The sequence below is a fragment of the Mauremys reevesii genome, linkage group 13 (genome assembly GCF_016161935.1).
Source record: "Mauremys reevesii isolate NIE-2019 linkage group 13, ASM1616193v1, whole genome shotgun sequence".
Taxonomy (NCBI): Eukaryota; Metazoa; Chordata; order Testudines; family Geoemydidae; genus Mauremys; species Mauremys reevesii.
In genome coordinates, this window is record NC_052635.1 from 45,827,987 (window position 1) to 45,849,172 (window position 21,186).

At 45.1% G+C, this 21,186-nt stretch overlaps 1 protein-coding gene and 1 long non-coding RNA gene across 8 annotated transcripts in view; one reads left to right on the top strand and one right to left on the bottom strand.

Annotated features, from left to right (window-relative positions):
- The window catches only part of RTEL1 (regulator of telomere elongation helicase 1), a 110,651-nt gene that overhangs the window by 18,095 nt on the left and 71,370 nt on the right, over positions 1-21,186 (bottom strand). For all 7 annotated transcript variants that reach the window (XR_005587562.1, XR_005587563.1, XM_039497228.1 and 4 more), the window contains exons 28-31: positions 15,960-16,055; positions 8,726-8,936; positions 2,767-2,904; positions 2,062-2,178 (exon numbers count right to left, since the gene is read on the bottom strand). Coding sequence is in view for 5 of the 7 variants with exons in the window: in XM_039497228.1 (XP_039353162.1) it covers positions 2,062-2,178; positions 2,767-2,904; positions 8,726-8,936; positions 15,960-16,055 (562 nt within the window). In the remaining 2 variants the exon portion in view is untranslated. The remainder of the gene's footprint in view (positions 1-2,061; positions 2,179-2,766; positions 2,905-8,725; positions 8,937-15,959; positions 16,056-21,186) is intronic.
- Positions 16,163-20,969, top strand: LOC120379738. The gene is made up of 3 exons (XR_005587564.1): positions 16,163-16,372; positions 19,702-19,820; positions 20,497-20,969. It is a non-coding gene; the product is annotated as an uncharacterized LOC120379738 (long non-coding RNA).

Below are 21,186 nucleotides of genomic sequence, written 5' to 3' on the forward strand. Positions count from 1 at the left end.
TTTCAAGTTGTGGCAGTGGGTGCACTTTTGAGGTGTGTCTCACCGAGGCAGCAGACACACTGTGAGTGCCCATCAGAGACCAGGATTGAGTCACTAGTGAGGCAATGTTTAAAACCCAGGAAGCCGGGCATGCCCCTCAAAGTAGGGTTTCTCCCACGATGGAGGGTAACCATGTTACACTAAGGGGTGTCCTAACAACTGAAACTTAAATTCCTACGATAAGAAAAAAAGGTGGTTGTTTTTTTTAAAGAAAATAAACAGGGAAGTGTAAGTAACTATTGACTAACTACTAACCAACTAATATTGTAAAGTTAAAACTAGCGAAAGCTAAAGTACAGAAGTGCTGCAGTGCACCGTCAAATCAAGGGCAGTAGAGAAGGAACTGAGCGGGGTTGGTTGCACAGCACTATGTAACTGCCTGAGGTGGCGCAAGATGGGGACAGTGCATGTGCGACCCAACCAGGCACTGCTGCTAAAAATCTCCGATTACAAGCGCAGAGATGTAGATTCACCTAAAGTGGGGCACCCACAGGGACACTCCTCAAAGCAGCAGCCATCTTTGGCACCCATCACTAGACAGACACAAGGGAACAAAGTTCTTGCAAACTCAGAAAGATGGGTCTTTCAACCAAGGGGAGGAAAGGGGTTTTGAAGTCTCTGAAAACTGAATATAAGTGAGAAATCTGCTTAGGCAATGATCTTTCACCTAGGAAGACAAGGGAAGCCAGCACCGTGTACTTCTGTGGAAAGTCCTGCCTGAGGGAAAGTCAGCTATGGCTGGGAAGGAGGAAGATCGTTGAGAGAAACCATCTTGAACAAAGTCTGTACCTCGCAAGATTAAGTTTTAGACTTTTAGAGGTGTGTTTTCACTTTTACTTGCTTGTAACCATCTCTACTTTTATTCCTTTTAGTTGGCACCACTTACTATCTCCATAAATTTGTTTTATTTTTACTATAAACTAACTCAGTGCTGTGTTTGAAGGAAAGGGTGTGTTTACCCCAGTTAAGTTAATAAGTTGTGATCTTCTTTTGTCTCTTTAAGGAACAAACTAACCTTATTATTTCTCTAAACTGTCCAGCAGAGGCCTGGACATTGCAGAGCACACAATTTTGGGAAAATCAGGGACTGGGAGTGTGTTGGAGTATCTTGCTGCTTGTAACTAAGATTGGTAGAAGTGTGAGTGGGGCTGTGGACAGGCTGCTATGGTCAGAGTTGCTGAACTATAGCATAGCACACAGACACACAGAGCTGCATGCTTGTTGCTGACTGTGAGCGTCTGAGGCTGGGAGCTACTGTACCAAGGCACCGTGAGGCCCTCAGGGTTACAGGGTAAGGGGCGACAACCTCTCACTGGTCTGGATTGCACCCCAAACCCCAGGGACACACATACATTACAAGTAAAATACCATCATCAAAATATGAATACCCCTCAGCCTCTCCTTTCTAACTTTGATCATCTTGATCGATCAGTCCATTAGCCTCACAGAGACAGCACCAATCACAACATGTCATTCGTGTTGTTCCAGCCAAGCTTTCAGCCACCCACTGGCCAGGCTGTAAGTGGCACCTTCCTAACCAGTTTCATTTAACCCACCCCTCCTAAATTGCTCTCTTCTTGAAAGCCTGGAAAAAACAGACAGGGGCTGCTGAGTGGCTGGAAGGTTAACAGTTCCTGTGCTCAGATCACATTTCCCACCCTGGAGTAAATCAGATGCAAAGACACACCCTTAACTCAAACTTCTGACTTTAGGTGGTTATACCTTCACATACACTTGATTTAAATCACGTGCTTGGTGTTTCATTTTATACAATGCTAGCATAGTTTAGAGGCCTCAAAATCCATTTCCACTCGACACAATTTATTAGTTGTTTGTACTGCCAAAGTACTTAAGAGCCCAGTCATGGACAAGGACCTTTTGTGCTGTATAAACATAACAAAAAGATGGCCTCTCCCCCAAACAGCTCACAATCTAAAAATAAGACAAGGAACAACAGATGGATATTGACAGACAACAATCAAACTGGGAATTTGCACTGCTATTTCTTTATAGAAAGCGTACCTGTTCTATTCAGCCCAGAGGTCAGGTGGGATCCTCCCTTGTTCAGATGCAGCTGGGAGTTTAGCAGGCTGGATGAACCCTCTGAGAATGTTGTTTTCGGCAGACACTGCTTTCCCCCTATTAAATTAAACTAGTCAGCTAACAGTGAATGTCTAAGCTCCTCAGCCTTCAGAAGGTATGTGGAAAGCTGTTCACAGAGCCATCAGAAACCTGGAATTTCCTAGTATCTCTCTCCTCAAGCACTGCACCTGGTGCATTTTTTTTGGTGAAAAGAGGACCAGGAGAATGAATATCAAACCCGCCTCCCCCCTGCTCCTCCACAATCCCATCCTTCTGCAGTCACAAAGCTTTCCTGGATTTCAGGCATAGCCAAACCCTGTGTATTTTATCTAACTGTAACGAAAAACATCACACACAGCAGGCATTGCCTTATATTGCAGTGTCTTATACTCAGAAGAACAAACCCCTGTCCCTCTATAACCCCCTCCAGATTGACAGGATCCGTGTTTCAGCCTCCAGGTTAATTAATTTTCAGTTTTAAAAAAAGTTATTAAAACACACACACTCTCTCTAACTTCCACCTTCTATATCTCATGGAGGGATACAGCTTACACAGTCATGGAAATCAGCTGATGCAGATTTGCTACCAATACTTTTGAGCTGATGGAAAATATCTATTAAAGCACTCAGCTATGTGTGCCTCACCTGCCTTCTTGGCCAACACCTCTCTTTCCTCTCGCAGGAGGCTGTGTTCAGGTTTGTAGCCACAGCCCACTCCAGTCAGACTACAGCATGCTTCGTCAAACTGCTTTTTATGCTGAGGTCGAACAAACTGGTAAAATTCTTCCATTAAAGAAAGAGGAAAGAAGTTCACACATGAAATTTATACATCCCAACACACAGAAAATTCCAGACACCTGCTGCTGGAAGAACTTGCAGTTCAGACAGCAGGTAAAATTTTCAATCTGATTTAGAAGTCTCAGAAATAAGGTGGGGAGGTAACATTTTTTGTTGGACCAACTTCTGTTGGTGAGAGAGACAAGTTTTGGAGCCATATAAAGCACCTAAGTTCCATTCTCAAAAGTGACTGAGGCACTTAAGAGACCAAGTCCATTTACTCTCAATAAAATCCAGGCTTTTAAGTGCCTAACTTACTTTTGAAAATGGGACTTTGGTGCTTTTGAGAATTTTACCGTATGTCACAGTTGCACATATTTATAACATGATATGGACACACTGAAAAAAATCTGTTACTGCAGCTATTTCTACTAAGTGCTTATATAGTACTTCTCACTCCTTGAATTCAAAGCACTTATAAAAAGGTGAAGAAATAATGGCTTGGTCTACACTACAGAGTTAGATCAACGTAAGGCAGCTACATCACATTGCTGCTTCTATCAAAGTAAGCGGGCCGCTACATAGACATAGTAACTCCACCTCCACGAGAGGCGTAGTGCTTATGTCTATGTGCTTAGGGTGACAGTGTCTGTGTTAGCCAAGGGGGCTGACAGCTGGACCCATCCCCATCCCACCCCCAGCGCTGACAGCCCGAGCTGTCAGTGGGGCACAGGCTTAGAGCTGTTACTGCCTCCTGGTGACAGATTGGGGAGGGAGAGCCCAAGCCCAACCGCCACCCAGACCTGGGCTCTTCTCCCCGACTCAGTCCCTCAACAGGAGGAGGCAGCAGGGACGGGGGGCTTGGGCTGTCCTCTCTGACTCCCAACCCCTCACCAAGAGACAGCAGTGGGGCTCAAAGCAGGAGCTCTGCCTGCTGACAGCCCAGCGCCCAGCTGCTGCCTCCTGGTGAGGGACTGGGGGAAAGGAGTGCCTGCAGGCCAACAGCAGGACCCAGAGCAGAAATGTGAAATAATCGCAGCCGTGAAACTCACAAGAATGTCAATTTCACTGCTGGTAGGCTCCCTGCTGTGACAAGGGCTCACAGCTGGGGCTGCCAGCACAGGGGGGCTAACAGCTGTAATCCCACACCAGGCTGACTGCTTGGGCTGTAGGGGTAGGGGTCGCAGTTGTGATCTCTGTGCCTACAGCTGAGGATGTCAGCCCCAAAGATGCTGGGTTCCAGCTGTCAGTGTGCCACAATGCCCCACTTCAGTCGGTGTAAGCCAGGGGTTGGCAACCTCTGGGACGCAGCTCACCAGGTTAAGCACCCTGGCCGGCCGGGCCAGTTTGTTTACCTGCTGCGTCAGCACTTTCGGCCGATCGCGGCTCCCACTGGCCGCGATCAGCCGTCCCAGGCCAAGAGATGTGCTGGCCGCAGCTTCCCACCACCCCTGTTGGCCTGGGACGGCAAACCGTGGCCAGTGGGCGCCGCAGTCCACCGAACCTGCCGACACGGCAGGTAAACAAACTGGCCTGGCCCGCCAGGGTGCTTACCCTGGCGAGCTGCGTGCCAGAGGTTGCCGACACCTGGTGTAAGCTCTCCTGGTGAGGACGTGCACTGCTGACAGAAGGAGCAAGTATGGACATGAACCATCGTTTTAATTACGGCTGTGGCTGTACGTTGACTTAAATTGACTTAAGTTTATAGAGTGTACAAGCCCTAAGGCAGAGAGAGGGGTTAAGTCACATGCCCATGATCACATAAGTTATCAGCAGACCGGGGAATAAAACCTAGGTTTCCAACTCATAGTCCTGTGCCCTCCATTGCCTCCCCGACTAATAATGATGTTAGAAAAGTAAAAGAGCACAGGTTGGAGACTCCCTTAACTCAGTCATTTGTTCCCCTATTTCTAATTTAAAAACAGTAAAGTGTGGGGGACATGAATGAACTATTAGTTAGGAAATCAAAAGATGAAAAACCTGAGATTTACTGTAACACTAACTCATAGACTCTAAGGTCAGAAGGGACCATTATGATCATCTAGTCTGACCTCCTGCACAATGCAGGCCACAGAATCTCACCCACCCACTCCTGTAACAAACCCCTAACCTATGTCTGAGTTACTGAAGTCCTCAAATCGTGGTTTAAAGACCTTAAGGTGCAGAGAATCCTCCAGCAAGTGACCCGTGCCCCATGCTGCAGAGGAAGGCGATAAACCCCCAGGGCCTCTGCCAATCTGCCCTGGAGGAAAATGCCTTCCCAGCCCCAAATATGGCGATCACTTAAACCCTGAGCATGTGGGCAAGATTCACCAGCCAGACAACAAGGAAAGAATTCTCTGTAGTAACTCAGATCCCACCCCATCTAACATCCCATCACAGACCATTGGGCATATTTACCTGCTAATAATCAAAGATCAATTGCCAAATTAATTGCCAAAATTAGGCTATCCCATCATACAATCCCCTCCATAAACTTATCAAGCTTAGTCTTGAAGCCAGATATGTCTTTTGCCCCCACTTCTCCCCTTGGAAGGCTGTTCCAGAACTTCACTCCTCTAATGGTTAGGAACCTTCATCTAATTTCAAGTCTAAACCTCCTAATGTCCAGTTTATATCCATTTGTTCTTTTGTCCACATTGGTACTAAGCTTAAATAATTCCTCTCCCTCCCTGATATTTATCCCTCTGATATATTTATAAAGAGCAATCATATCCCCCCTCAGCCTTCTTTTGGTTAGGCTAAACAAGCCAAGCTCTTTGAGTCTCCTTTCATGAGACAGGTTTTCCATTCCTCGGATCAACCTAGTAGCCCTTCTCTGTACCTGTTCCAGTTTGAATTCATCCTTCTTAAACATGGGAGACCAGAACTGCACACAATATTCCAGATGAGGTCTCACCAGTGCCTTGTATAACGGTACTAACAACTCCTTGTCTTTACTGGAAATACCTTGCCTGATGTATCCTAAAACCGCATTAGCTTTTTTAACGGCCATATCACGTTGGCAGCTCATAGTCATCCTGTGATCAACCAATACTCCAAAGTTCTTCTCCTCCTCTTTTACTTCCAACTGATGCGTCCCCAATTTATAACCAAAATTCTTGTTATTAATCCCTAAATGCATGACCTCGCACTTTTCACTATTAAATTTCATCCTATTACTATTACTACAGTTTACAAGGTCATCCAGATCTTCCTGTATGATATCCCAGTCCTTCTCTGTGTTAGCAATACTTCCCAGCTTTGTGTCATCCGCAAACTTTATTAGCACATTCCCACTTTTTGTGCCAAGGTCAGTAATAAAAAGATTAAATAAGATTAGGTCCCAAAACCGATCCCTGAGGAACTTCACTAGTAACCTCCTTCCAGCCTGACAGTTCATCTTTCAGTACGACCCATTGTAGTCTCACCTTTAGCCAGTTCCTTATCCACCTTTCAATTTTCATATTGATCCCCATCTTTTCCAATTTAACTAATAATTTCCCATGTGGAACCGTATCAAATGCCTTACTGAAAGCTAGGTAAATTAGATCCACTGCGTTTTCTTTGTCTAAAAAATCTGTTACCTTCTCAAAGAAGGAGATCAGGTTGGTTTGGCACAATCTACCTTTTGTAAAACCATGTTGTATTTTGTCCCAATTACCACTGACCTCAGTGTCCTTAACTACTTTCTCCTTCAAAAATTTTTCCAAGACCTTGCATACTACAGATGTCAAACTAACAGGCCTATAGTTACTCAGATCACGTTTTTTCCCTTTCTTAAAAATAGGAACTATGTTAGCAATTTTCCAGTCGTATGGTACAACCCGAGTTTACGGATTCATTAAATGGGCTTGCAATTTCATGTGCCAGTTCCTTTAACATTCTTGGATGAAGATTATCTGGGCCCTCTGATTTTGTCCCATTAAGCTGTTCGAGTTTGGCTTCTACCTTGGATGTGGTAATATCTACCTCCATATCCTCATTCCCATTTGTCATCCTATCATTATCCCTAAGCTCCTCATTAGCTTCATTAAAGACTGAGGCAAAGTATTTGTTTAGATATTGGGCCATGCCTAGATTATCCTTAACCTCCACTCCATCCTCAGTGTTTAGCGGTCCCACTTCTTTCTTTGTTTTCTTCTTATTTATATGGCTATAGAACCTTTTAGTATTGGTTTTAATTCCCTTTGCAAGGTCCAACTCTACATGGCTTTTGGCCTTTCTCACTTTATCCCTACATGTTCTGACCTCAATAAGGTAGCTTTCCTTGCTGATCTCTCCCATCTTCCATTCCTTGTAGGCTTTCTGCTTTTTCATAATCGCCTCTCTGAGATGCTTGCTCATCCAGCTTGGTCTACAACTCCTGCCTATGAATTTTTTCCCCTTTCTTGGGATGCAGGCTTCTGATAGTTTCTGCAACTTTGACTTGAAGTAATTCCAGGCCTCCTCCGCCTTTAGATCCACAAGTTCTTCAGTCCAATCCACTTCCCTAACTATTCCTATTGTGCTAGAAAAAGTTATTGCCATTTGGAGAAAAGCGAGTATAAGTAACAGCAAAAGTCAGAATCAGCTGATAAGTGTTTTGGATTTAAAAAAAATATTTTGTCCAAAGGAAAAGAACCACAAAAACAAATAACTCCCTAGAGCATATGAGGAAGATATGAACATTGTCAACTCAGAAATGTAAAGCACTGGAATTTTAAAAAGATTCCCAGAAGACCTCTCTTGCGTCTTCCCAGAGCAGATTCTGCCTCTCATCATCATCTCAGACACACATTCCTTCTAAACCACTAACAACTGCTTTCAATTGACCTAAACTAGTAACTTCTCTTATCCACAGCAACAGCTAAGAAATCAGAGTTTCATAATGCTTAAAAATCTATTGATACCAACTCTCATTTTGAGACATTAATAACAATCCAGGACACGTTCTAGAACAATACAACATAATTTCTCCTGGGCTACCAGGACTCATGGGCCTTCAGCCTTGTGCTATGCTGCAGGTGTGTTATGATGCTATTATAACGTTTGATATATCAACATGGGGCACTGAATATTAAAACCAAATGCCAGTACAGGATTGATAGGTATTCAGCAGTGAGCCATGCTGGTCAGCTCACCAGCCTTCCTTTCTAGCTCCCTTTTCACAGTAGCTGCCCATATCATTTACCCACTACGCAACCTGTCAGTCCCCTCCCATTCCTATTTTAAAAGCTGATAAATAAGATCAGTAAAAAAACATGGAAATTCCAAAACAAAAAACTTCAGCATAGAATGAAGGTAGCTCAGGTCCACTTCCTATCAACACAATCATCAAAAATAAAGAAAATCATCTGTTAAACCAAAATTACTATCCATGCTAACCTCACAGTGAAATGCTTTACACATCCCAATCACCATCTTTACCCAAAAAGACAGAATCTCCACAGCTCTAAAGTAATGTCACTTTCAGTTCTAACATCAAACCACCCCAATGCACATAATCAATTTCTCACAATCAGTGTCTTAATTCCACCCTAGATTTGGATTAAGATAATATTTCCTATCAATATTAAAGTCTATTCATGTATTAGCTGTGCATGAAAAGCATAAATTCCCTAACAATGTAAACTGTTTATTTTATTTCATGTAACCATAAGGCCTGTTTTAATATAGAAGCTAACTTGTAATGGCTAGCTTGATTAATGTTTGCACAGTGCTTTGAAAATGTAAAGCTCTATATAAATGCTAAGGATTATTAAGATTTTTTTCTGCATTCTACTTGACATAGAAGTGCTTGCTTTGGGACAAGATCCCAAGAAAAAAAGCTGTGTCCCATAGGATACATTCAGGGAGACCACCATACCTCGCAGCAGGATATGCTTTTTCTGGTCCTCCATGAAAAGAGAGCTCATTTGCGATAACATGGCTTGGAAGTCATCGGTCCTCTTGTATTGCTGCAGAGCCTTTGAGAAGAGATCATAGTGTAGCTGGCTCAGGGCTTGCTTCACTGTTGCAATGAACAATGTGGCCCTGGTCTTCTTTGGCTCAGCAGGGTCTGCTACTTTGTCAGCTTGCTGCAAAAAGGCCACCAAGGTTTTTCGGTAAATGGGATGCATTGGAGAGATTAACTGATATGGGAATAAGTAAGCCCAGGAACTTTGTTTCAACATATAGCACCTCAGCTAGTTGCAGAACAGCCACCATCAATCAATAAAGATGACATGAGTTAACTACAAAGCACAGAACATAATGCAGTGCTTATTAGTGACTAACATCCTGTTAACTCCATTATAAACAATGGCAGTTGCTCAGAAATGTGCATTACCAATGCACCATCTCCTGATAAACAAGTTTCAGTGCTGCAGGAGGGAACACAAACCCAATTGTGTCCGGCTGCTGGAAATTCACAGCTCCCTGGAAGAATTTAGCCATCCTCTGTGTATGTACAGCATGGGTTCCGTGAAACAGATGGAGTTTAGCTCATGGTTACTTTAGGATGCTGACAAACACACACGCACAGTGGCAAGCAAGGCAATGAGATGAATCGAGCATTGTAAAATTTATTTCCTCAATCACGAAAAGGAGGGAATTTGAAAGATGCCCAGAACCAGCCAGCTAAAAACAGTTATTTTGGACGATGAAGAAGTTCTCCCAAAGGCCCCTCACTGAATACGGAGATGATCCTTCGCTGCCTGTCCCAGTGCTTCTCCACCAGATGGAATATTATTGCTGGTAGGGTTTAATGCAGGGATGGGCAAACTATAGCCTGCAAGCAAAATCCGGTGCCCTCCTCCAGCGCTCCAGCCCGGGAGCAGGGCTCCCGGAAGCAGCGGCATGGCCCCCCTCCGGCTCCTACATGTAGGGGAAGCCAGGGCACTCCACTCTGCACACTGCCCCCACTCCAAGTACCACCCCCACAGCTCCCATTGGCCAGGAACCGTGTCCAATGGGAACTGCAGGGGCAGTGCCTGCGGATGGGGTGGTCCCCAGAGCCACCTGGCCGTGCCTCCCCGTAGGAGCCAGAGAAGGGACATGCTGCTGCTTCCGGGAGCCACTTGAGGTAAGCGCTGCCTGGAGCCTGCCCCTGCTCCCCAACCCCCTGCCTCAGCCCTGATCCTCCTCCCCCATCTCCAAACCCCTCGATCCCAGCCTGGAGTACCTTCCCGCACCTCATCCCCAGCCCCACCTCAGAGGTCGCACCCCCAGCCAGAGCCTGCACCCCTTCCCACACTCCAACCCTGTGCCCCAGCCCTGATCCCCCTCCCACCCTCCGAACTCCTTGGTCCCAGCCTAAACCCCCTTCTAAACCCCAAACTCATCCCCGCACCCACCCCAGAGCCCACACTGCTAGCTGGAGCCCCCTCCCGCACCCTGAACTCCTCATTTCTGGCCCCACCCCGGAGCCCTCACCCCCCTCCAACCCCAATTTTGTGAGCAGTCATGGCCCACCATACAATTTCTATTCCCAGGTGTGGCCCTCAGGCCAAAATGTTTGCCCACCCCTGGTTTAATGCTTGGCCACTGTAACTCCAGAATGGAAGCAGGAATTTCAGGAGATAGGCTTGTACAGTGCAACACAGTAGGGATTTTCCTAAGGATATAACTTATATTTCTGTTGTTACTCCCCTAGTTACTCTATGATAGCAGCTGTGTTAATTGGGTCTGAATCATAGTGTGCTCATAAATCAGAACAGAATGCCTGTGGTATATTTTAATACACCCCTTCCTCATAAGCCTTTCCCCATGGGTATATCCTTTAGGACAACAAATGGTGACTCCTTGGGGAATTCCAATACCTGTGTGTGCAACAATTTCCCAGACTCTTATTATATATGCTCCTAAGACACTCATCCCTGTAACATAAACTTAGATGTTCACCTGTTCCCTCCCTCAAGGAAGAGGAACAAACTATTATCCCCTTCCTCACGGATTACTGCTGCCTGCTTTAGAGGAACTGAACTCTGGGTGGATTGCTTTCTAGGGCAGGCAGGCAGGTCCATTGCACAACTCTGTTCTTAGGAGAAGGCCTGCCAAAAGAGATGAGTCTTGAATCACACCTTGAGGGCTACAAGACTGATTCAGCATGATCTAGGTGCCAGTGAATTCCACCGCTGAGGGCCCTGCTCCCACTCCTGTTTGAGCCTGGATTTTGTCAGGCTCAGCATCCCTGAGCACAACTGCCATGGTGGGATGTGGAGCGACAGGTGGTCATTTCAACAGCTAGTTCCTAATCCATTTCAGGCTTTGCAGATAAACATCAGTATCTTGAAACGGCTCCAGAAGCATATGCAGTCTGCGGGTAGTGCTCATATCAGTTCCTACCTTGCAGGCAGACAGCTGCATGATGAACCTACCATAGTCTGAGTCATCTTCAGAGTGCACTGCAAGAGCTTAGCCCTGAGGTGACAAAAGCACGGCTCATTGTGGCTAAGCCTACATCTGTGAAGTTACCATGTAATCTCTCTGCCAGTCACAACTGGTCATGGCTGCTATCTGAGTCTCCATGAGCAGCACAAAAGAACTGTGAGGTTGCATGCCATCTTGTAATGGGAGAGAAGATGTTCTCTACTAAATGGGCATACGCAGCTCCAGGAAGAGCCTCAAAATACTTCACCCTTTCTTCTCAGTTGAGGATAGGCTGAGGTATCAGCCTATCCTCAACTGAGCCCAGTATTGTCTACACTGGATAAGGAGGAGACAAAACTAGGTGTCAGCAGTATATCAATGGCACTGCAGTACCATCAACCTTAATTCAGCCCCTGCTGTGAATATGTATTATAATGCAGTCTTTAATTACGTGATGGCTGCCTCATTCACCACACACCTTTCAAATGTCTGCACAAATGAGGTAGAGGTCCTACAGACAACAGTCACCTTCTCTACACAACCATGATTCATTCCCAGAGCATTGTCAATCCCTGTGCACAAATGAGGTAGGAATCCTGTGGAAAAAATAGTATGTGGTCATGTAATTAAAGAATGTATAATATAAAGCATCTACGCAAGAGGGTCTAATTCAGATTTCACAAGCAACCTCAATGCAGGCATTCCCTACCAACTGATTGCTTGACTTTGAAACCTTAATTTAATTTCCTGGTTGTTTTTTAACTTAAAAATTTAAAAAACAAAACCAAAAATTCCACCATATGGAACCATATTGACGCACACACGAGTCAACAGCAGGGTTAGGATCTTTAGACCATAGCACAGTCCTCTACCACTCGAGCTAATTGAAATAACTAGTAGCAGTAGAAGGCTAATATCTTCCATGTGGACATGCCTCTGGAGGGGGAAGGAGACACACTTTGGCAGTGAGTTTCACAGCTAGTTGCCAGACAGCAAAGGAATGATGAATCTCAGGAATAATGGGCTCAGTTCCAGGTCTGGTAGGGGATTGTGCTCTAGAGATAAGAAACCCTTATGCCCGGTCCCCTCAGCCTTTCCCTGTCCTCCTCTTCCCCCTTCCCCAGCAACTGCCTCTGTACCTCGATGCTATTTCCGCTCCTGCAGGTCCTGGATGTTGACAACCTTGCTCCTATACTTCCCCACACACTCAGCTCCTGTTCTTTCCATCCTGTTCCCCTCTCCCCCCACTTCCCCATCTGCTCTTATCATTCCTCACCCTGGCTCCTGCCTTTCTCCTCAACTCTCCTGGGGCTCCCGCTCCTAATTCCCTTCCACCCAGGCTCCTGCCCTTGTCCCCTAGCTCTGCATCTCTTCCCACTTGTCCCTTTGTTCTTCACTACTCTGCATCCAAGTCAGGCTGTTTCTGCTGGGGTGCCAGTAGGGAAAGCAACACTGAAAACAAAAGAAAGACATCTTAGTTCCGATGCCTTGCAGCAAAAGAGTCCCTGCTAGAAGCAGCTGCAGGGAAAGTCCTGCTCAGTCTCTGTTGCCCTGTGCTAGAGTTGCTCTGTGGGGATGGTAGATGCACCATCTGGTCAGTACACAGAATCTGTGAGGAGCTGGAACCATTTTAATATGGCTAAATATAGACGTGGACATCTGGGAACCAAGAATGTACATCATATTTACAGGATGGGGGACACTATCATGGGAAACAGTGACTAAAAAAAAGATTTGGGGGGGTCGTGGTGGCTTATTAGCTGAACATGAGCTTCCAGCATGATGCAGTGGCCAAGAAGGCTAATGTGATCCTTGGATACACAAACAGATGTAGAAGTAGAGAGGTTATTTCACCTCTCTATTTGGCACTGGTGTGACTGCTGCTGGAATCCTGTGTCCAGTTCTGGTGCTCACAATTCAGGAATGATGTCCCTAGCCTCTGTTTGCCAGAAATTGGGAATGGGCGAGAGGGGATGGATCACTTGATGACTATGTGTTCTGTTCATTCCCTCTGAAGCACCTGGCATTGGCCACTGTCGGAAGACAGGATACTGCGCTAGATGGACCATTGATCTGACCCAGTATGGCTGTTCTTTAAACCCTCTCCAATTTATCAACATCATAAGAAGAGCCATGAGAATGATTAAAGGATTAGAAAACATGCCTATCGTTATAGACTTTATTTATCTTAACAAAGAAAAGGTTATGGGGTAACTTGATTATAAGTCTATAGATTTATAAGTCTATAAGTACCTACATGGGTAACAAATAGGGCTGTTAAGCAATTAAAAAAATTAATCACGATTATTCGCACGATTAATTGTGCTGTTCAACAATAATAGAATACCATTTATATATTTTTTGAAGTTTTCTACATTTTCAAATATACTGATTTCAATTACAACAGAATATGAAGTGTACAGAGCTCAATTTATATTTATTTTTTATTACAAATGTTTGCACTGTAAAAAACAAAAGAAATAGTATTTTTCAATTCACCTAATAAAAATACTGTAGTGCAACCGCTTTATCATGCAAGTTGAACTTACAAATGTAGAATTATGTACAAAAAATAACTGCATTTAAAAATAAAACAATGTAAAACTTTAGAGCCTACAAGTTCACTCAGTCATACTTCAGCCAATTGCTCAGACAAACAAGTTTGGTTACAATTTGCAGGAGATAATGCTGTCCACTTTTTGTTTATGTCACCTGAAAGTGAGAAGAGGCGTTCACATAGCACTGTTGCAGCCAGCATCGCAAGATATTTACGTGCCAGATGCGCTAAAGATTCATATGTCCCTTTCATGATTCAACCACCATTCCAGCGGACATGCATCCATGCTGATGACGGGTTCTGCTCGATAACAATCTAAAGCAGAGCAGACCGAAGCATGTTCATTTTCATCATCTGACTCAGATGCACCAGCAGAAGGTTGATTTTCTTTTTTGGTGGTTCGGGTTCTGTAGTTTCCGCATCTGAGTGTTGCACTTTTAAGACTTCTGAAAGCATGCACCACATCTCATCCCTCTCAGATTTTGGACAGCCCTTCAGATTCTTAAACCTTGGGTCAAGTGCTGTAGCTATTTTTTGAAATCTCACATTGGTACCTTCTTTGCGTTTTGTCAAATCTGCTGTGAAAGTGTTCTTAAAATGAACATGCGCTGGGTCATCAGCTGAGACTGCTATAACATGAACTATATGGCAGAATGCAAGTAAAACAGAACAGGAGACATGCAATGCTCCTCCAAAAGAGTTCAATCACAAATGTAATTAATGCATTATTTTTGTTAACGAGCATCATCAGCATAGAAGCATGTCCTCTGGAAGGGTGGCCAAAACATGAAGGGGCATATGAATACTTAGCAGATCTGGCACGTAAATACCTTGCAATGCCGGCTACAAAAGTGCCATGTGAACGCCTGTTCTCACTTTCAGGTGACACTGTAAATAAGAAGCAGGCAGCAGTATCTCTCGTATATGTAAACAAACTTGTTTGTCTTAGCAATTGGCTGAACAAGAAGTAGGACTGGGTGAACTTGTAGGCTCTAAAGTTTTACATTGTTTTGTTTTTGAATGCAGTTATGTAACAAAATTTTTTTTTCTACATTTGTAAGTTACACTTTCACGATAAAGGGATTGGCTCTACAGTACCTGAATGAGGTGAATTGGAAAATACTATTTCTTTTGTTTATCATTTTTATAGTGCAAATATTTGTAATAAAAATAAATATAAAGTGAGCACTGTACACTTTGTATTCTGTGTTGTAATTGAAATCAAGATATTTGAAAATGTAGAAAAACAATCAAAAATATATAATAAATTTCAGATGGTATTCTATTGTTTAACAGTGCGATTAATCGCGATTAGTTTTTTAAATAATCATGAGTTAACTGCGATTAATTGATAGCCCTAGGAACAAATATTTAATAATGGGCTCTTCAAATTTAGCAGAAAGAGGTATAACACGACCCAGTGGTTGGAAGCTGAAGTTAGACAAATTCAGACAGGAAATAAGGCATACATTTTTATCTGTGAGAATAATTAGCTATGGGAACAATTTACCAGGGGTCATGGTGGATTCTCCATCACTCACTATTTTTAAATCAAGATTGGATATTTTTCGAAAGCATCTGCTCTAGGAATTATCTGGAGAAATTCTACAGCCAGTGCTACACAGGAAGTCAGATTAGATGATCACAATGGCCTTAGAATCTATGAACATGCTCAATGCAGACAGAATCTTCAGAAAATTTAGCTGACAAACAAACCTCTACTGAACTTGTAGAAACTCTGATTTTTCAGATGCTTATAACTTGTCCAAATTTGGACATATTTTCATAGGGATGGAAAAGGCACATCTCTAACACTAGGGTGACATCCCTGCCAAATTTCAAGTCCCTGCTCCAAAGCCTGAAGGTGCTAGAATTTTTTTTCTTCAATGGTTGTAGGATTTTGTTTTTTTAACATGGGCAAAACAAATTTATTTTCCCCTAATTTATTTTTTGGAAATGGGTGGACCACTGTAGCTGAAAATTCTCCCTAAAGTTCAATCTGAGTCACATACTCATCATGGAAATTTTCTGGTTTAAGTTTGGCCAAGATGTAAGAAATTGGAAACAGGGTCTTATACTGGAAACTGCTGAGTAACTTTAACTACAGTGTTGCTACATGCACCTCCTATAAAATATGTAAGATATCCGGTGCAGCCTTTTTATCTCAGATAAACTGTTCAATACAAACACATACCAGATTGTTGACTATTTTTATTTTCTTTCTTCCTCCTTTCTGCTCATCTGTTAACCTCTTCTCATACTGAAGGGAGAGTGTTGACAAACGTTTTGCCTGTAAAGACAGCATTAAAAGGCTTTAGTTTATTTTGTTTCCCTCCCTCCCCTTCTTGTCATTTTCTGTAATAAAGGTAGTTAAACCCCCACAGTGACATCACTCCAAGGAGACAAAGCAAATAATGACAAACTGTGTCAATGAAGCACATGAATTTGGGTTTCTGGAAAGGAACTCGCCTACTGGATGATTCAGAAGACAGTGAATGAAGCAGAGGAACAAAGAAATAAGATATGGGGCAGTTCAGAGAGGAAGAACACATTCATTTGAATGTGTGGAATGGTCTTAACTAGAAAATGATGTTGGCATTACAGTAGGTGAGTGAGGCAGAGGCCACTCTTTTGTTCCTTACTACTTCCTCCAGAGATCCTCATATCAAAGAACTATAGAAATTAGAGATAAACCTAACCTGTGGAGATTGCTCTCCGTCAGGCAATCTTATTTTTTATTTTGAAATGACCGTCGTATGCAAAACTAATTCAAAATATTCCCTGTATAGACATCTTTTACAATGCAGAGAGAGAACTGGACAACTGGCTGACAAAGCACTGCAAAAGTTCACATCATCAAGAGAAACTGTGTTCCTTCCTTAGCTTTCTTTCCCTCCCAAGGACTATTCTGTGACCACAAAGGTTATGAGGGCAAATCTGGCTTTAAGAGAACTGGGTTTTAAGGAATACCAGCAAGTCATGCCTTAATCCAGGCTATGAAGAGTCTTTAGCCAGTTGTATTTCCAGCGTTTCATAAAGCAGACCACAGAGTACAGGGTCATGAATCTGCTGTGATGAAAACTAAGCATATGTAATTCTTAATATACTGATCCTTTTCAACATTTTGAATTTATTTTATTTATTCAGAAGACAATAGTTTATTATAAATGAACCTTGAGGCAGATGGTTGAAAATTCAAATAAGGCTTTTTTTTACATCTTTTTTTTTAAATCGAAGATTGATTTAAATGTTAAAAAACAGGATTCTGATTCCCTCCCCCATCCCTGAGTTCCCTCCTTTCAACAGATATATCAGACAAGGACACCACCTAGCATGTTAAAAGTAAAAACCTAATGCAGTCATGCAGAAGCTTTACCTTTCAAAGTCAGTCAGAACAGCATTAGGTGACACAATGGTAAAAACACTGATGGCAGCTCTACCCTAGAGCTCTCACCATTGCTAGCAGAGGGTGAGCTGCACCAGTTAAGTTTTCCTTAAAACTGTGACTACACAAGGTCCCAGAGGAGAATGGATGTGCTGGGGAAGTGTGGAGAGGGGTACAATATTTTAATTGCAACAGACACTCCCTTAGTAGTATAAGCAGGGCCGAAGATAATGAAAACGCCCATCTGAGCAACACTGATGAAGCAGTGGGAGATCCCAAATTTTCAGGTCTCCACATTCCTTTTGAGAAAGCAGATATATCGAACGACTTATTTTCTCACTGCTTGCCCAAGAAAAGGTTAACTTATTGAGAACGTGGCAGACAGTGCATTTTCAGGATGGTGACTGAAAAACGGTTACTCACCTTTTGTAACTGTTGTTCTTCAAGATGTGTTGCTCATGTCCATTCTATTGTAGGGGTGCGTACGCCCACATGCACGGTCATCGGAGATTTTTGCTTCCTTGAGTGCCGCCTGAGCCCTAGTCGAGTGAACCGTCATGACTGCCGGAGTGGGTACCTTAGTCAGCTAATAGCAGTGATGGATGCAGGCCATGATCCAGGATGAGCTTCTCTGAGTGGACACTGGGTGACCTTTCATCCTATCCACCACGAACAGCTGTATCAACTTACTGAATAGCTTTGTTCTATCTATGCAGAAAGCCAGCACCCTTCTTACGTCCAGGGTGTGTAGCCCCCACTCCTCACCTGATGCATGAAGCTTAGGACAAAGGACCGGCAGATATATATCCTGGCCAGTATGAAACTGGGTCATGACCTCAGGCAAAAATGCCGGGTGCAGGTGCAGCTGAAGAAGTAGTAGTCCTTGAATACGATCATATAAGGAGGTTCTGAAGTGAGCATCCTGATCTCCGATAGCCTATAGGCTGACGTTACAGCGACCAAAAAAGAAACCTTCCAGGAGAAGTGTAGGAGGGAGCAGGAGCCAAGGGTTCGAAGGGGGGAACCATGAGCCGCGACAGCACAAGATTCAGGTCCCACAGTGGGACCAGCTCCCGGACGTGGGGGTAGAGGCACTCCAGCCCTTTCAAGAACTGCACCGTCATGGGGTGGGCAAAGAGGGACCTGACCTGAACCGGGGGATGTAACACCAAGATGGCCGCCAGGTGGACCTTGACAGAAGAGAGGAACAACCTTTGAAGCTTAAGATGCAGCAAGTAGTCCAGGACATCCTGCAGCAAAGCCTGCTTGGCCCAAAGGCACCGTTCCAAGGCTCATTACTCAAACCTTTTCCATTTTGCCAGGTAGGTTGCCCTGGTCAAGGGTTTCCTGATGTTGAGAAAAACTTGCTGAACATGGGCCAAACAAGCTTTTTCATCCACGCTCAGCTACACAACAGCCAAGCAGCACCGCCAGGTTCGGATGCAGCAAGTTGCCATGGTTCTGCGACAGCTGCTCTGGTCAAAGAAGCAGTGGAAGAGGGGCAGCTACCAAAAGATCCAACAGCATGCCAACCAGCGCTGACGGGGCCACGAGGATAACTCTCACCCTGTCCAGCTTGACTTTCACTAGGACCCTGTTGATCGGTGGTACCGGTGGAAAGGCATACATGAAAACCCTTGCTCAAGGAATGAGGAAGGTGTCCTAAAGGGAACCTCTGTCCAAACCCTGGATAGAGCAGAACTGGTGGCATTTTCTGTTCTGCCTGGGCGCAAACAGGTCCACCTGGGGAGTTCTCTACCTTTGGAAAATTACATGGACCACCTACAGATGGAGGGACAAGAAGGTCCTGCTGAGGTGATCTGCTAGGATGTTCTTGGAGCCGGGTAGATGGGTGGTGAATGAATGGCATGCCGCACATAGAAGTTCCAAAGGCTGAGCACTTCCTGACAAAGGGCTGAGGATCTGGCCTCATCTGCCTGTTGATGTAATACATTGTGGCGGTATTGTCCGTGAGGACCTGCACAACCTTGCCCTTTAGGTGGGGCAAGAACACCTGGTGGGCCAGGTGAACCGCTCTGAATTCCCTGATGTTGATATGAAGGGCTAGATCGTCCAATAGCCAACAGCCCTGGGTGCTGAGTTCGCCCAGGTGGGCTCCCCAGGCCAGATTTGAGGTGTCAGAGACTAGAGTCAGCGACAGGGATGGCAATGCAAAGGGGACCCCCTGCAGCACCGACTTGGGGTCCAGCCACCAATTCAGGGATAAAAGGGCATGGCTCATTACCGAAACCACTCGGTCCAGGGAGTGTCTGTTGGGAGTATAGACTGAGACTAGTCACACCTGCAGAGGCCGTAGATGAAGTTGAGCATGGCCGACCACGTATGTGCATGTGGCCATGTGTCCCATCAGACTTAGGTAAGTGTGGGATGTAGTGAGAGGATGGTTTCTTAAATGGCCGATAAGGTCCTCCCTGGCCTGAAACCACGCTTCCGGAAGGAAGCCCTTGGCCAGCGTGGAGTCAAGAACGGCTCCAATGAACTCTATGCATTGGATTGGTGTTAACATGGACTTTTCTGTGTTTATCAACAGGCCCAGGTCACGGCAGGTGGAGTACACTAGATCAAGGCTTCTCTGTACCTGGTCTGGAGACCTGCCTTTGAATGAGCCAGTCATCAAGATATGGAAACAGGTGCCCCCCGACGCCTGAGGTAAGCGGCCACCAGCGCCATGCACTTTGTGAACACCCTCAGGGCCGAAGAGGGGCCAGAGGGTAGTGCCATGAACTGTGCCCCAGGAATATAGAAATATGGAAATAAGCATCTTTCAAGTTGAGAGCAGTGTACCAGTCTCCCGGATCCAGGGAAGGGACGATGGAGGCCAGGGAGACCATGTGAAACTTCAACTTCTTGAGAGACTTGTTGAGGCGGCGCAGGTCGAGGATGGGTCTGAGGCCCCCTTTCGCTTTCGGGATTAGGAAGTACCAGGAGTAGAACCCCTTTCCTTTCACGTTCCAAGGAGCCTCGTCCACGGCCCCCAGATGCAGAAGGTTGGCGACCTCCTGAACGAGGAGTTGCTCGTCAGAAGGGTCCCTGAAGAGGGACAAGAAAGGGGAAGGAGGAATTGCAGGGTATAGCCCAAAGCTATTATGTGAAGGACCCAACAGTCTGAAGTAACCCGAAACCAGGCTGAGAGGTAGGGTACAAGGTGGTTGAGGAAAAGCAGCAGCAGATCCAAGGAATTGGCTCGGGCGTGGCTCTCGATTGCACCATCAAAATGGGCGCTTCTGCCCTGCTGAATGTTTAACTTGGCTAGGCTGCGCAGGTGAGTGGGAGGCAGAAGGGCAGCAACGACCAAATGTAGTGTCCCTGTCCCTTCTCCTGACAGGTCCGGAATGAGATTGCCACGACCTTGGTGGTGGGGACAGCCAGAACGGCTGACATGCAGACTGCGGCATGTGGATGCCCAGTGAACGGAGGGTGGCTTTGGTGTCCTTCATCCCATGCAGCCTCGCATCCATTTGATCAGAAAACAGACCATTCCCATCAAAAGGAAGGTCCTGAATGGAGGTCTGCATCTCCTGAGAGAGCCCAGCGGTTTGAAGCCAGGAGCTGTGCTTCATCACCACCACGGATGCCACCACCCCGGCCGCCAAGTCCGCCACATCCCACGCAATCTGCAGGGCACAGAGAGCCACTGAGGTGCCCTCCTGCACCAGGGTGATGAATTCCTGGGCCCAATCTCCTTAAATTTATCGAGAGTCCCCCATAAATTGAAGTTATAATAGCCCAGGAGGGCCTGGTGGTTTGCCACCTGAAACTGTAGACTTGCAGTGGAATAAATTTTTTTTTTCCAAACAAGTCCAGCCGCTTGGCCTCCTTATTTTTTGGGGTAGAACTGGAGTGCCCCTGCTTCTCCTTCTCATTGGCCACCTGTGAGCCGTGGGGAGGGCGGGTATAAAGATACTAAAAACTTTTGGCTAGGACAAAGTACTTTCTCTCAACTTGTTTTGAGGTGGGAGGGCTGGAGGAAGGTGTCTGCCAAATGGCAACTTTGAGGACCCCTTCACGCACAGGT